Consider the following 16,318-nt stretch of genomic DNA (forward strand, 5'->3'; position numbering starts at 1 on the left):
TTTACAGAGCATAATTTATAGGTAAACCTAAAAAGAAGATATTTTACATATGAAATCCTCAGATTTTGCAAATATTACCACTCATAGTACATTTCTGTTCCGTCTTACAACTCTACCACTCTTTTAAGATTCAATAAGGATGTGTTTTGAACATGTAAATTGTCAAGTTCATTGATTGAGGGGAAAAAAACACTGATTAAAATCAGCATGAAAAATAAATATGAAGTGTAAACAGCTATGCCACTTTTATAATCAGATTCACAAAGATTTGCATTGGCAGGTATGTGCAGCATACAAGGGTTTTGTTTTGTTTTTGTTCTTAGGGAGCTATAATTGAAAGACAAGGAAACTTATTCTTACTCTCAACCTGGCCGAGAGATTAGAGAGGCAGACTTGCAGAGTTTTGCAGGTTTGAATCCCACAGCGGGCAGGTCATCACTCCGAGAAAGACCTTTGACCCCCATCAGAGAACCTTAAATAAGTTCTTCTTCTAACTTCAGTACTAATACTCTCAGCCCATAAACATCAGGATAGTGAAATCTTGTCTTAGTTTTGTTTTTTTTTACTTTCATCAACTTTTTAAAGTTTGAAATTCGTCAATTACGGTAAAAACCGGCAAAATAACAGGAAAGTAACAACAGTGTCTTTCGTCTTTCTCCTGTCCTGTCTCAGGCACTAATGCGGAGGAAAAGGCGGCGCCGTGTGCGCCTGATGGAGCTTACGGCCGACACTGTTTTCAGAACGGGACGCAGTGCAAAATGGGCTGGGAGGGCCCCAACGACGGCATCACCAACTTCGACAACTTCGCCTTTGCCATGTTGACGGTGTTTCAGTGCATAACCATGGAGGGCTGGACGGACGTACTGTACTGGGTGAGTCGGACACCACAACAGTGGTTTTTTGGGGGGGTTTTTGCGTGTATGTCCTTGAGACAGTTTGATGTCTGTAAGCCACTACATCTGTAACATTTGTGCCACGTGTGTGCTTCTGGAAAAAAAATGTAATTATGAAAAATTACGATTTATCTCAGAAAATTCAGGTTTGGATACAAAACTCACATTCACACCAACGGGAAATTTAGACTCGCCAGTTAACCTGTTATTAGACTGTGGGAGGATACCCACCCATGCACAGGGAGAACATGCAAACCAATGGTTTGTAATGTAGCTTCAGTGCAATAATGCAATTTCAGATAGTTATGAGTCGGTGACTACACGCATCAAACTCTGTGTGCGTGTGTGTGTGTGTGTGTGTGTGTGTGTGTGTGTGTGTGTGTGTGTGTGTGTGTGTGTGTGTGTGTGTGTGTGTGTGTGTGTGTGTGTGTGTGTGTGTGTGTGTGTGTCATACATTAGAATGTGTGTGGGTTGTGACTGGGTGCCAGTCTGCACATGGAGCAGGTAGCTTACTGGCTCCACACCCATTCTGCTACTTCCCCTCTGTCTGCCGCAACGCCTCGAACACACATATTCGACAAAAAAATAAAAACATACACACACACACACACACACACACACACACAGCACTCTCACTAATGAAAAGGACCTGCAGTATTTCTCAGAAGTTGTATGTTCACATGATTGAAACACAGCCTTTAATAACATTTGCGATGCATGATTAATCAAGTTCTGGACATGTCATTTAATAGTTTTTTCAAATCAAGTCGACCCTGTCTGTCTTTTTTTTTTTTTTTTTCCAATCTTTGTCCTCATTTTATTTCTGTGATTGTTTGACATAAAAAATATGAATAATTAACGTTTGATTTTTTTTTTCCCATTGCTTTTGAGCTAAGTCGAATATGCAGGGACACTTTCCTGTTTCTGTAGGAATAAATATCCTGAAACAAATCATCACAATTGATCCCGCTGTAACTTTAGAGTCAAAGGGTCTAAATATGTTTTCCTGTAAATGTATGTTCCGGGAAGGGGTTCCTGAAAGGATTGTGTTTGTTTAAACTGTAAATAGGAGCTGAGGTTTGATATTGTGTTCTAAAAGCAGCTGAGTTGTACAGTTGTGGATCATCAAGGAGCTGCAACTCAAACAGGCAGGGAATAAAAAAGCATTCATACGCTCAGTTAATCGTACCGTACTGCCATTCCTGCTGCGCCAGGTCTGTCTGCAGCTGTTATTAACATGCACGGCTCTTTTCTTGTTTCCCGTCCGTCACCGCTCCAACACACCGCCTGTCCTTGACCTCCACTGTCCCCTCTCATTCACTTTTTCCTCTCCTCTCTGTCAATCTCTCTCCAACCTCTCCCCCTCGCTTTTCTTCTCCATTGTTCTCGTCCACCCCTCGGTTCCACCTGACTCGTCTCCCCTCTCTCCTCCTTCCTGCACTTTATCTCTCCTGTTAATCCCTACTTTTCTCTCTCTCTCTCTCTCTCTTTTTCCCTCCACTCTTCTCTCTCTCTCAGATGCAGGATGCTATGGGCTATGAGCTGCCGTGGGTCTATTTTGTCTCTCTCGTCATCTTCGGCTCTTTTTTCGTTCTCAACCTCGTTCTGGGTGTGTTGAGCGGGTAAGACGCTGCACTGTTGTCATGTGTGTGCGTGTGTGTTGTGTATGTGTGTGTGAGTTTGTTTGTGTGTGTCTGTATGTGCGTGTGTAATGTGGTTGTACAATTGTTTTAGACATGAACATGACAACATAACAAGACTCCCTGCTTTAAATTTGGCTTTACACTAAGAATAAACATTATTATTATTATTAGTAGTAGTAGTAGTAGTAGTAGTAGTGTTACACCAGTGGTTTAGCAACAAAAAGAAAGTCTATTATAAAATTCAAATTCCGCACTATTATACTTACATGATGAATTTAATTAATAAATAAAATTCTCAAAACTGTAAAGTATTTTGGTAACTGATTGAGCAGTGTGCTATTCCATTCACCAGTTATAAAGAGGTGTGGCCAAATAAAGTGATTGGTTTGCATTTTTTTAAATTTCATAATTGATTCTCAAAAATCCAAAGTACATAAATCAAAAAGACTTTCTCCCATACCCCGAACTGTCCTTGATAATATGACTTAGAAACATATAAATGCTAAGATTAGAATACTTGTTATATGATATTAACAAACCTTCCCTTGTTTTGAGATGCAATTTAAAACAAAAACCAAATTGATAAGACAATTTTACGTAATTGAATAATTGCAATTTATGACATTTTAATGAAAAATTTGCCTTGTGCTAAATGTGGCTCATTTACAGCAACCTGATGAAAAAGATTGTACATTAATAAGAGAGTCCTCAGACACACTCACTCACTATAGCGGCTTTGAACAATCAGTGTAAACAACATTCAGAAGTATCTTTCAGTTATTAGCAGGACTCAGAGCATTCGGTATTATAGAGTCACTTAAGTTTGATTATAATGATGTGAACGAAAAGGAGCTTTTTCAGCTGTAAACACTTTATTTTGTCAGTGGATCAGTGGGACGTATCGACAAAGAAATGGCGCTTCAGGAAAAGGCAACACGACTCCAAAAAACAGCACTTCAAAGCGTGACCGCGAATGCTGATCATGTAGCGCACCGTCTTGTTTACAATCCAAATAATTATCAGCGTTGAAGCTCGAGCTCATTCTCTTCCTCACTCAATCATAATGAAACATGTCTTACAAGAGGCAATCTTGTTATTGTGCCGTTTGTTTAGTTCAGCGTCGCGCTCTGTGATTTCCTGCCACCTGCTGGTAAGACGTAGAGGAAACTTACAACGTAATCATCCAGGTGTCGAGGGTTTTCGCAATATCACCTCCATAATATATAAATATCATGCATCCCATATATTTTCTGCAAGTCGTGATAGTGTAAACACGCTGAATGTCAAATGATGGGTAAATAAGGTACAAATACTGCTAAATCAACAATTTATTTGCATCCGCTATCTTGATTCAGTTTGGGAGTCCACAGAGGAAATTAGATGCAAATAAGAGGCGCGCGACGACAGCGGTCTCACCTCAGCCGACCGCGGCTGAAGGGAAGAGAGAGGAACTGAGAATCGTTCCCTCGCCCTCTCCTTTCGGTTCCACTCAATCAATCCTTTGTCACAAACGTTAGAGAAACGCGCACTTCCACTCGCCCACACATACAGTCGACATCCAAAAAGAAATCTGTTAACGTTCGCGTCAGCGCGCCCCGAGGAGCTACATCCTGTCACAATGTATCTGCGAGGGACGGGTGGAGACAGGCACACACATCTTCCAGGTTTATTCGCTTCTCTTACACCTTTCCACAGGTGCAATTACACACACACAGACACACACGTAACTTTTGTGTGTGTGTGTGTGTCCTGTACTGGAGGCATGCGTTGTGTGTTTGGGTTCAATAAATGCTGCTCCAGCAGGATGTCTGGTTGCTGTTTTACCCCCACTCTGCCGAGTCGCACTGTTTTAGTACAAGCACCTCCCGGTCTGCAGGGACACACAGGGGCATAAATAATTCACCCTTCAGGTCAGCCGTGGAGGTGGAACACTAAGAAAAACTTGCACAACATGGAGAACATAATAAACAAAACAAAAAAAGTTCTTGTGAGGACAGAGTGGAGTCTGAGGAAAATGCTTTGACTCGACACTGGAATCAAGGTTTCTCTATCCAAGTAATGAAATGTACTCGTACTGGGATCAATACACTAAAAATATGTCTTTTTAAAAAAAGTTTTACTTTTTATTTTTGTATATTTTTGCGCCAAAGACTCAAAAGTCATGCTGCAAATTGGTATAAAACTGTAAAAAAAATCTAAAAATAGATTTCACCATTTCCAATTAATATTTTATCTAAATGGGCTTTTTTGATTCTTTATTTATTAATCAGCCTTATTGTCCTCAAATACAAGTACCGTAACTATGGCTACCAAGGTGTATTCATTGCATAGTCAAAAATAGATATTGTAGTTTGCAGTAGTTTTTTGTATACTGTGCACATTTTCATTTTTTGCCCTACGTTAATTACTCTTCATATTTTGAAATGAAATTAAATGGAGTTTATTTTGGTTGTTTACATTCATCAATCGCATATTCTCTTCAAGAACACAACGAAAAAGAGTTTGGGCAGAAGCAATGTTTTTTATTTTCAGCCCACCCTGTACACATTTTCTATTGAAATGCAGCAATCTTTTGCACTAGTTCGGAATATAATAAAGTAAAGGGGCCAAGCATTGTCATTGTGGTGTTTCTGTTATAAGAAACACTACAAAAACAAAACCTATCTTAATAATTAGCACAGTTTCTTCCTATATTCTAATGTTTCTATGAATGTTTCATCGTTAATTATAACACCAAGAGATGCACAATAATAATTGCATACGATTAAAGTTATTTACAAAGCCTGACAACTTCCATTAATGTAGTAATAGAAGAACAGTATCCATTCCAGAGAGTAATACTACAGTTGAATAATACTTGTGTCCAATCCAGGGGAGTCTTGTTGCGCAGTCTGTTCACTTATCTAACGAAATGTTGTTTTTCCACAGATTCAGCCTCATGAAGGTTAATGTCTATTATTAAACTTCCAACCATATTTTTTTTTTACAAAAATACATCATCCTGTGCAGATCACAGGCTGGAAGAGGAGCCGTTTCCGTCGTCATTTCACCTCCTGTAATCACCGCCACCTTAAAAGGCCAGCTCATAATGCGTCTCCAAAATCATCCGCGACATCTCTTCCTTATTTTTCACATTCTCGTTAAATACAGCTGCCCAAATTCTCCGCCATGTGCTTCACTAAGTGACTTTGACGAACAACTATGACTGCGCCATAATCCCAGCAGGGATCCTGACGAAGTAAACGCTTCCATCTGTTGGGAACGCTCACCAAGGATCTAACTCCCCCCCCCGCTACCACTTGCCTTAAATTTTGTGTCTTCATCCTTTCTCATCCATCTACTTCCTATCCTTTAAACTAATCTATCCTTTGTGTGTCCTCACTCTGGGCCTCCTTCCCTCCATCCCTCCATCTCTTAGGTGAATGACGCAGTAGGTTACAGGTGGCCCTGGGTGTATTTTGTCACCTTAATCATCATCGGATCCTTCTTTGTGCTTAACTTGGTTCTGGGGGTGTTGAGCGGGTAAGGGCAGGGTCAAAGGTCAAATGAAAACTAACTTCTCTTGCTTGCCTTCTTGCTGTCGTCCTTGAAGAGTATCGCTCCTGATCGTAGTTCAGGAGATATTTTTTTTCTTCTTCTCCCTTTTTCTTGCTGGGGCAGTGTTTATCTTTCATTGACAAAAGTAGGTGAGGAAATGTATTTCTTGGTTGAATTTGTGTTTGAAGTGCTTCATAGTACTCGTATGCCCGAGGTCTTGGAATTCCTCCAGCTGAACAATGTTAACTGTGCTCAGATCTTTAGTATTATCATTGTAGCTGACTGTAGTAAAATCATGCTGCAGCATCAACACCGTTCAGTCCCTTTGGATATTGTCTCTCGGACTACAAGGCCACAGTGCTGCTTCTGTGGAACTATTACTGTCATGGAATCCTCTGTTCTCAGCACTGCTGCGGTGGCGCAATACATCCTCGTCTCCATGGGGAAAGAAATGTGCACTAATGGGCTATAAATCCAGAAATAATCCCGACAATTAAAGACTAAGTTCATAGAATAATGTAAGGACCTGGACGAAAGCCGAATCCTGTGCATGGTTTTGTGGTAGAAAAGTGACCCAATTATAAGAAACGGAGTCCCGAACAAAAAGAAATCTTTATTAGAAAAATCCAAAACAAGGAAACAAATTCTAAAGTCTTTATCCTGGAGGGGAACACTGAGGAGCATCAAGAGAAGAGAAACACAGGAGAAGAGCAGTTCACTCCGATCAAATGTCTTCCAAGATGTTGAGCCAAGATACGTAAATTCAAATTTGAATCAAATTTGACTATCATTTAAATTACTGTAATATTATAAATGTAAACGGGGCAAAGCACAAGTGAAAAGAACCAATGAAGCAGTAAAACCATGTAAAAAGTACTCAAGTCAGGCTTGACATTGTTATTGCCGCAATTCTTTTGCTGAGTCTGTCAGCATCCAGTGTCTTCCGCATTCTTACTTTATGATTTTTGAGGATTTTGAGGATATCAGAAAGTCACAGAAGTGACTGACGAGGTCTCTGCTATCGGAGCTCAGCCGATATCTGTCAATGGACTCAATGAAAGAACTCCAAAACAAATAATACTACTTTATACTAAATTGATCTTTTCTATATTGGTGACACGCCTTGGCCAGCTACCACAAAACGTTTTCTCAGTAAAAGTAGGAAAAATTAGCATTGAAAGTATAACCTAAACTCATGTACCTAATTCATCATTAAAATGTGAAGGGTCAGATCAACTATTAAGTGTTCATTTGACCAAGTTAGAGCAATTTCATGCCTTGATATTTCAACATGAGTGCTGTTCACATATTCCAAATAACTTGAAAGATGCATCAGTTTGTGTAGTTGTCAAAATTGGAGTGGCGCCTGGCTTGAACATGTGCAGGAGTTAATTTGTATGCTGTTCCAGTGATTAAAGTTGTGTAAAAAGTCACAGCAAATTGAATTCCCCAACATCAGTGTGTCATATTGATACTCCTGATTACAGTGATAAAGTTTGAGGAAACCAGAAAAAAAAAAAACCAACTTTGGTGGAGTCTGATGTTCCTGACTGACTGATCTGAACTGAATCAGGCTTGATTCCCCTCTGTGATGTGACAGCGGCATTGTGGGAAACAAATGGAGTTCTATCTGGTCCAAACAGCTTGGAGGGTTTGGCTGTCTGACTCTTTGTCTGACTTCTGACTAATGATGCTGTCAGCACACTACACAGCCTGACCTTTTACCAACTGGTTCCTCCACGGAGTGTGTGTGCGTGTCTCCGATTGGCATAATAACTAATGGCTAAACCGGACGACGGAGAGCGACGGATGTAGAGACATAAACATAGGGTGTTGCCACTGTTTGTCCGGATTTGATGTAGTATGTACAGCGAGAGAATGAGGAGACAGGCGGACAAGCAGAAGGGAGAAAACTGACTCCAAGGATGATTAAGGACGGGGAGGTGAGACGGTGAGAAAAGGGAAAATGTGCGTGAAGCGCCGATGTTATTTTCACACACACACGCAGGCAGCACACTGAAATGCACGGATACGGATCAATGGGATTGGCCCGCCTGCTAATGTCCTGACAAGCGACACAATAGCATTTTGTCCTAATGCTCATTGATCTGTGTTGTGTCTTTGACTGTGGAGTCTGCGAGTTTCATTTGAGGTTTTCCATCAATCCTCTAAATTCCACCCGGGTACTCTTTGACCAAAATAACACATCTATAGAAAAATCCATAGAGTTTTCTCGTATCCAAGCTCTCCGTGGCACCCTGAAACATTAACCGTGCACGTTCATATTTTTCAAGATGAGCTGAAGTGTCTGTAATTCCCTAAATTCCGATCAGAAATATTCACATGACCCCCAAAATCGAAGTCTGAAGTTTTTCTTTTGCCGACCTCATCGGGCTTCAAAGCTCATGCGATAAAGTGTGAAAATGGCTGACTGAGTGGAAATATTACTGATACTCTCATTTAAAATATTCATGACACTCGCTGTGTTTCTTTCTTCTGGTGGACCTTGGAAAATGTGTACACTTTTAAACTACAAGTGCTCCCAAACCTCCCAGCTCCCATCAGATCTTATCCAAATGACTTTTTCTTTGTTCAAACCGTATCTTTGGTTCTCGCTTGCCTTTGACCTTCTCCAAGTGCAGCGTTTAATCAAATGCTCCTTAATTCCCCCCCCCCCCCCCCCCCCCCAACATCTTGACACCTGGAAGTAATTTCAGTCGATTTCATCATAATATTCCAATATTTCACACTGGCTGGTTACGCTGGCTGCAGTTGTCCTCAATCATCTTTATGTGCGTCCTCTTTGTCTACATGACCTGAAAAATCTGCTAAATCTTGGAGTAAAGAAAGAGTACTGCTTTCTTATTATTATTACACCGTGATCCAAATAATTTGGAGCACAAAGATGGTCAAACAGTGAGGGCATATACATAAAACAAGGAATTCTGCAACATTCGGACATGTACGAATGTTAGTAGATATATAACTATGGTAAATAAGTCCATTCAAATGTGAGGTTGAAATAAGAATTGAATTGAATTAGAGCTAAAATTGTTATGAAGCATTCACTGAAATGTTATTTTGATAACAAAGCTTGTCGGCTCACCATATGTCATATGTGATATTTTTAGGGTTAAAACATCCCAACATTTACATTATCCACTATATTCAAGGTTAAACTCGATTGTCTCTAGCTTAAAGACCAGCATTTTCACACATTGTATATTTCAAAGCAAACAAATATTGTATACAAATCGTGGATAAATTGATGTGTTTATTGCTAAACTTCCCATTTGGTACATACAGTGTGCGATTTCTACTTTTGATTTCCACTACATGTCACCTCGGTGCCTTTCACGTTGCCTTTATTTGTTTGTTCATTGTGTTTATGTGAATCACATAATCTTGCTCCTCATCATCTTTAATGGCGCGCTTTGTCAGACAGAATAGCGTTGTGCCGAGTGGGTGGGATCCAAGCACTTATTAATGAGCTGTTAAGGCTGATATTATGGGAAACGTAATGCTCCAGTCTGTCACCGGCGTTTGCACACTAACACCTTTTCTCCTTGGCAAAACTTTTCTGTCTTCACTTTACTTTCTTTACCTTTTCAGCAGGTTTCCCCTCCTTCCCACCTGCCTTTAAACCTCTCCATTATAATATTTTCACAGTATGTTAAAAAAAAAACACCAAAAAAAACCCTGAATGTAGATTTTTCAGATTCGTTTCCTCTCTTTTGTTTTTACATCATCTCAGAGAGTTTTCCAAGGAGAGGGAAAAGGCCAAGGCCCGTGGTGACTTCCAGAAACTCAGAGAAAAGCAGCAGCTGGAGGAAGACCTCAAGGTAACGAAGTGTAGATGTGCATGTGCTTTCGCGGCTTTGATTGAATTCATCAGTGTGTTTGTTTGAACCGTTGACTCTAAAACAGATATTGCAACCTGGCTGCGGATCTCAGGACTCAAACTGGTGTATTTGATTTATTCTGTCTTCCTACCGTCGTCACACGAGCAACATACAAAACAAGAATTTGCAACCGAGAAGTGTTCTGCCACTGGTGCACAGTTACGCTTTGATCCTGCAAAATGTTTCCTCTCCCAGTCTGTAGACTCACTGCGTAATCATGAAAGGTTTTTTTTTTTTTTATTCATGTTGATTATATTCAAAGACACAATAAACAACAAATATGGTTAAATGTATTGTTCAGTCCAGGGAATTCTATAAGACAAAGGTTTTTCAAACAAATAGTTTCATTCGGTTGTTTGTTTTGATTCCAGTCCGCTTGTGTTCCTGCTGACCAGTCCATACATGTGTGTCCATGCAGGGCTATTTAGACTGGATCACTCAGGCCGAAGACATTGACCCGGAGAATGAAGAGGAGGGCTTGGATGACGACAAACCCAGAAACCGTGAGTTTTCCTAAACGGCGGTTAAATTTCCATAACCTATGTGTTTGCATGAGTTTGTGTAGCTGCATGTCTGTGTGTTGTGTGTGTGACTTTTTGATTTGTGCTACTGCGACATGTTGTACATACTGTACCTTTGCGAGATTCTATTTAAGAAGGATTAAAGTTATTTCAAGTTGAGGGCCATTCAGAGTTGCGAGGATAGCCGTGCATGTGTGTGGGCGTGTTTGTGTTTGTGTCATATCTGGCATTTTGGCCTATAAGTAGTGAGCTCGACTGGCGTCTCGCTCACATGGTGACGGCGCAGCGAGTCAACGAACAACCGACTTACTGGCAGCATGACTGACAGACTGAGACAGTATTAATATTGTCTGCTGGCTTTGGCTGGAAATCCTCCCGAGGTTTTAAACCTGTTCAGATATTAGTGGGATGTTTCGCACTACAGCTAATAGCCTCTGGGCACACACCCTCACGCACACAATAAACATACTCACACACCAGTACAGACTCACACGTGCACTCGTGTAGGTATAAAACCCGCAGGATTTAGTGATTTGACACAAATGTGCGCACACAAATTTACACATTGTCTTTCTCCTCACACCTCCTGAGACGTGCAGCCAAACATCGTCTCCCCAGGACCGAGCTGAAATTTCCCGGGGAGAAGGAGGAGAGCGCTGACCTTCTCGTCCCGTGGGCATTGTCTCAGGACGACAAACACAAATCGAGGGGAGGGAAAGGCAGCGATTTCACAAAATGTGTGTCTGCTTTTTTGCACACACTGTTGAGCCGCACGTGCTGTGAACCGCCTCACAGAGACTCTGAGCTCGGCGTGGCCACAACGATAATGAACGAATAGATAATGAAGACTTAATATGCAAGAGAAGGAGCACGCATGCTGCATATATTCGGCACACAGTCTGCTCATCCTCTGCAAAGAACCACGAAAAAAAAGAAAAACATCAACGACTGCCAAGGGAAAAAGAGAGACGGGGAAAAAATGTAAAAAAAAATCATCTAATGATGATCTAATCTTTCAGCGGATCTCAAGAAATTAACATGGTCAAATGAGCAATGACCCAATTTACATGAAAATAAGACACAACACCCCTGTGGCTAATCCGTAACAAATCTGCTTATATTCACCTGTTACCATTGTGCTCCCCCGGGCCAATCAGTCTGGCAAAAACACCTCAGCAGAGTCTGGCATATTGGCACATTAACAACAAACAAATACAGTATGTGGCCAATTTAGAAAATGTCACATCGCAATATTAAGATGCTGCGCTCCATCAAATCGTACAAATTCTGCTTCAGTGATGCCACGTCTGCAGAGTAGTTAGTGGTGGGGGACGACACAGAGACCGAGTGTTGTCCGCCCAGCCGTAGTCCATCCCAGGTGCTGAATGCACGCGATCAAATGTTCTCCATTAGATCGATCAATCGCCTCTCTGTTTATGAAGGTGCAAAACTCAAGCCCCTCTCTTTTCCATCTCTGCGCCTCCGTCTCGGTGGGACGGCTTCTCCTGTGGGAAGATGAATGAGGGCAGTTCGTCCCCGCTGCTCGGGACGTTTCGCGTGGCCTCGTGTACGCACTGCACAGCTATGCGTGTCCTCGGGCAAGATAACAGACTCGTGGAGTTGAGGAGAAGATTGGTGAGAGGAAAATTAAATGCTACATCGGTGAAGGAATAAAAATACACAGGAGAACAGATTTCCAAGTGTTTCAGAATAGGCACAAGTGATACTGAGCATGTGTCCGATTCAATCTTTACACAGAAAGCCATATGATCTTGGATTGTAACTGGGTGCTCAAGTAAAGACAAATATGTCTAATTTTTAATGTGAATGTATTCTGGCGACTGGTCTATCTGGCATTTTGGACTTTAAGTTGATTCTAATGTCAGTTCGTGTCTTCACCTGAACCTGTTCTAATCTTAATCTAACCATATCCCTTTACGGTTTTCCTCATGGAAGTAGATTTTTTTCTCCATGATGTCATGTAAAGACCACACGAGGGTTATAGACACACTTCAACAGGAACACACACACATGGACATGCACACTGCTGTATATGGATATAAGACGTAATGGATTTCCTCGGTACATTTGCATGCATTTTATATACATGTTTTCAGTTTTCTTTTGTGTGTGTGTCTGTGTGTTTGTGTGTGTGTATTCGCACATGTGCATGCTTGTGTGTCTCGCATGCTTCACTCTACCATCTTGTCCTTGTGTGCTGTCATTTTTGTTTTGGCATCCTGCCAACACTGGCTGTAGCAGGAGTGTTGTCCAGCCTACTTGAGTTAGAAGACCAGTCATCTCGTCTGGTTCAGTCACTCCGCTGACACTCGGGAGGAGTGTGTGTGTGTGTGTGTGTGTGTGTGTGTGTGCGTGCGTGCGTGCGTGCGTGCGTGCGTGCGTGCGTGCGTGCGCGCGCGCGTGCGTGCGCGTGCGTGTGTGTGTGTGCCAACATGTGTAGCCGCGACACGTTTCCTTGTGTAAAAAGGTTTTGATCCATCATGTGCACACAATCCTGCGACAATGGTTTGACCTCAGTTGCTTTTCTGACTCCCGCTGTTGGGAAAACCACTCAATAACGTCACCTGTTGAGGATTTGTCATAGAAATGCTTATGTCATAGAGCTGCACTTTGCTCTTGGCTGCTCTTCTGGAACAGTTTTGATTTTTATAAAGTCTACGCTTTCAAAAAGTCTTTTAAGTTCCAGCTAATCCCGAGTAAACGCTTCAGTTTCATGTGCAAGTAAAAAAGCTGTTCCACCTTGCAGATTGGAAACAAACCAGCCTTAACCAGCTGAGTCGACTTGGAAGAAGTCAAAGAAGGATTGCAGTTAATGGAACACTTATATTGTTATATGATTCTCTATTATCTGAGTACACATGAGCTTTTGCATGTATGCAGATACAGTTTATTTACTTTACATAAGTTCATTTTTGTGAAATCCCTTATATAAAGTTGATTAAGATGTATAATTTTTTCAAATGGATCTCAGAAAATTAAAATAAAGTTGTTTTTTTATTATTACACTACACTCATTTGTAAAATTATAAAAGCTTGAAATTGTTCAGTTTCCCATTTTTAATTGGATTCGGATTATTTCATTGTTTTTGAGATGCACTTATATATAGTTTTGCAGTGTGTTAGTTGCTTTGGCAGTTGGATTTTAGTTACTGCCACAGTAACATTACAACTGAACAACGTATTTAATGTAAAAAAAAAAAAAAGAATGTCAAATTGAAAACTGACAGAAATAATTGATCTCGTAGAGGGCCTAACTTTCAGCGAAGACATCTTTCTCTAATTTTAACCTTTTCCTTCACACTCAGTCTGTCCATTTCTCAGTTTTTTTTATTCTCTATTTTCTTTCTACACTGCAGAAAGTTCTTTGCTCAGATTAAATGGTCAGGTAATGAATCTCAGAACAAAGAACAAGATGGTACAAAAGACGTTTCATGAAAATAATATCTGTAATATCTCTCAGATTGTGGTCAAACTCGGAGAAATGAAAAGAGGCGTGGCTGCAGAGGTGTCGCGTTATTGTGTTGCATTAAAAACTCATTTTTCCGTGCACCAGATTTCACAGCTCCAGTGTACGTGATTATTGGCGTCTTGCGTTTGTGTGCATTTCTCTGTGTGTGATTGTGCTCGGAGCCTACTCGTGTGTTGCCCTACATGTATATGTGTGTGAGTGTGTGTGTGCGTGTGTGTGTGTGTTTGTGTTCTTGAGCCATGCTCTCTATCCCCAGGTAAGAGCCATCGTTTTCTGTCTCTTCGTGGAGCCGTGAAGAAAAACGCGGCTTTCCTTCGTAAGGCGTGTGCGTCTGTCTGCATGGTCCAATACCAGTTCAAGATGTACTCGATTCCCGATGTGCAAGCAGATTGCAGCCTGTCTGCTCTTTTCTGCCCCTACCTATGGTTTATTCTCCCCTCCATCCCCTCTCTTTCTCTCTCTCTCTCTCTGTTTTGTTCCTCTTTCCTATATATTTTTGGAAGTCAGCATCTTTGTGTGGCTCCTCCAAAGCTTCAGACCCAAAGTGAACAGTGGCTGCATCTCAACACTGTAACTTGTTCTTGTTGCCTTCCTCACCCATCTGTGCAAAAAACTGAAAAATAAATCCCAAATCCATGTGTATAATTATCCATTTCTTACATCAATTTTAGTGTTTTACGTCCGTGCAGAGTTCCCGTCTTTATTGCGCTTAAATCTTTACAAAGTCTTGAAAAGTTCACAGACCATTGAGGAGAGGTGAGGAAACAACCTTACAGTTTTGAGATGAAAAAAATACTTTTTCATAGGAAAGGAAAATATTTGCACCTGCCTGACCTGTCTGAAAAAATAAGAAGAGGGTAATGTCATCGCTGAAAACAGCTGAAGAGCTGTTTCCATGCTGCACATGATAACTATGGGGATTTCTGATACTTGCCAGGTAGCAGTCCCCTTCTTATTATTTCAGATTCCTTTCCCTCAATTCTCCCTGCATCATGACAAGACATTCTGTCTCTGGTAGAAGATACTGGAGAATTAGATTAAAAATGTCAATTTTAGTCTCTATTCTTTTGGGGGTTTTTTTTGTAAGTTTGGCCAGGTGCTTGTTTCACTGTAGAAATGTAAGGTATGGGGCACTTTTCTGTTTGGATGGCATGTCCAAAGGCATTAATGTAGAATTTTTACATGCTAACAAGCTGTTCTGGAGTTGACTTTCAGTCACAGACCGTGAGGCTACAGGTAAAGAGAAATCCAATCCATCTCCGACTTCCAAGAAATGGATGCAAATATGAGCAGTAGTATCGACGTGTTAATATAGACGCATAGCAAAACAAACACACTGTGGATCTCCCTGTTGAGAACTTGTAATTGGTTCCTGTCTCGTTTGTTGTCGCTCATTTGTCCCGCCCCTCGTTTCCCTCTCCCTCCACCCTCTCCGTTCCTTCTCCTTCTTCTTCACCCTCCTCGTCTGTGTCTCAGGTCTTTGGGGTTTACTCTAACAATAGGTTTTAAACTAGTTCAGCGCTCCATCGAGGGGGGAAGGCACCGGTGCTGCTTTTTATATTTGAAAGGCTTCAGCCTCGGGAGAGACCCGAGGGCCCCGGGTGCTTTTAACTAAGTGGCGTAGCAGCAGGTGGCACGTGTCGGGGTGAGGAAACATACAGTGTGTTCAAAGCAGAAGCCTTAATGTTCAGTGAGACGTCCTGATCTCTACCACATTAAAAAAAAAAGAAAACAGTCAACCCCAGCAATTCACGGTATTCACTCTGGCTTTCTGCCTTGATTTCATGTGAGCTGATCGTTAACACATCATCTCATTATTCACAATGTATATTAAACCTATGGAAAATAAACATATTCTAATATTTTTGTAGCAGAACTACATTGGCGTCTTTGGTAAATATAAATGTTTTCCATTGACATTGAATACATTTAAGTAGAAGCACAGGTTCAGAAATGTACTCAAGTGCAAAGTAAAAATTAAATTGTAACTTTATTTCTTAATTTGTATATTATCTTAAACCATTATGTGTCAACAAAGTAGAAAAATATATTTCCATCTGTGAAAAACACACAAATATACAACAATTTAATTTTTAGTAAACTGATTTAGCTCCCAAAGTGCTCTTACTAATTTCATACAAAATAGTTCATTTCCATCAGGAATTTAATGGTTGTCACTTTCAGAAGGTGATTTAAATTTTTTTATTTTATTTTTTCTTACTTTATCACAAAGGCATTCTTATTCATAAGCGGTGCCCGACTCTTGTACCCACAGGGTGTTACAATAAGTGTTTGAGCTGACAGCAAGGGGAACGAGACTGACAGAAGCAAT

At 40.9% G+C, this 16,318-nt stretch overlaps 1 protein-coding gene across 1 annotated transcript in view; it reads left to right on the forward strand.

Moving 5' to 3' along the window:
- Positions 1-16,318, forward strand: part of cacna1c (calcium channel, voltage-dependent, L type, alpha 1C subunit) — a gene marked incomplete at its 5' end in the record, with an annotated part of 194,491 nt that overhangs the window by 134,808 nt on the left and 43,365 nt on the right. Inside the window, 4 exons of the mRNA XM_080518084.1 lie at positions 673-872; positions 2,412-2,515; positions 9,828-9,915; positions 10,394-10,478. Coding sequence (XP_080374210.1) covers positions 673-872; positions 2,412-2,515; positions 9,828-9,915; positions 10,394-10,478 — 477 coding nt within the window. The remainder of the gene's footprint in view (positions 1-672; positions 873-2,411; positions 2,516-9,827; positions 9,916-10,393; positions 10,479-16,318) is intronic.

Source organism: Blennius ocellaris (genome assembly GCF_963422515.1).
Source record: "Blennius ocellaris genome assembly, chromosome: 22".
NCBI lineage: Eukaryota > Metazoa > Chordata > Actinopteri > Blenniiformes > Blenniidae > Blennius > Blennius ocellaris.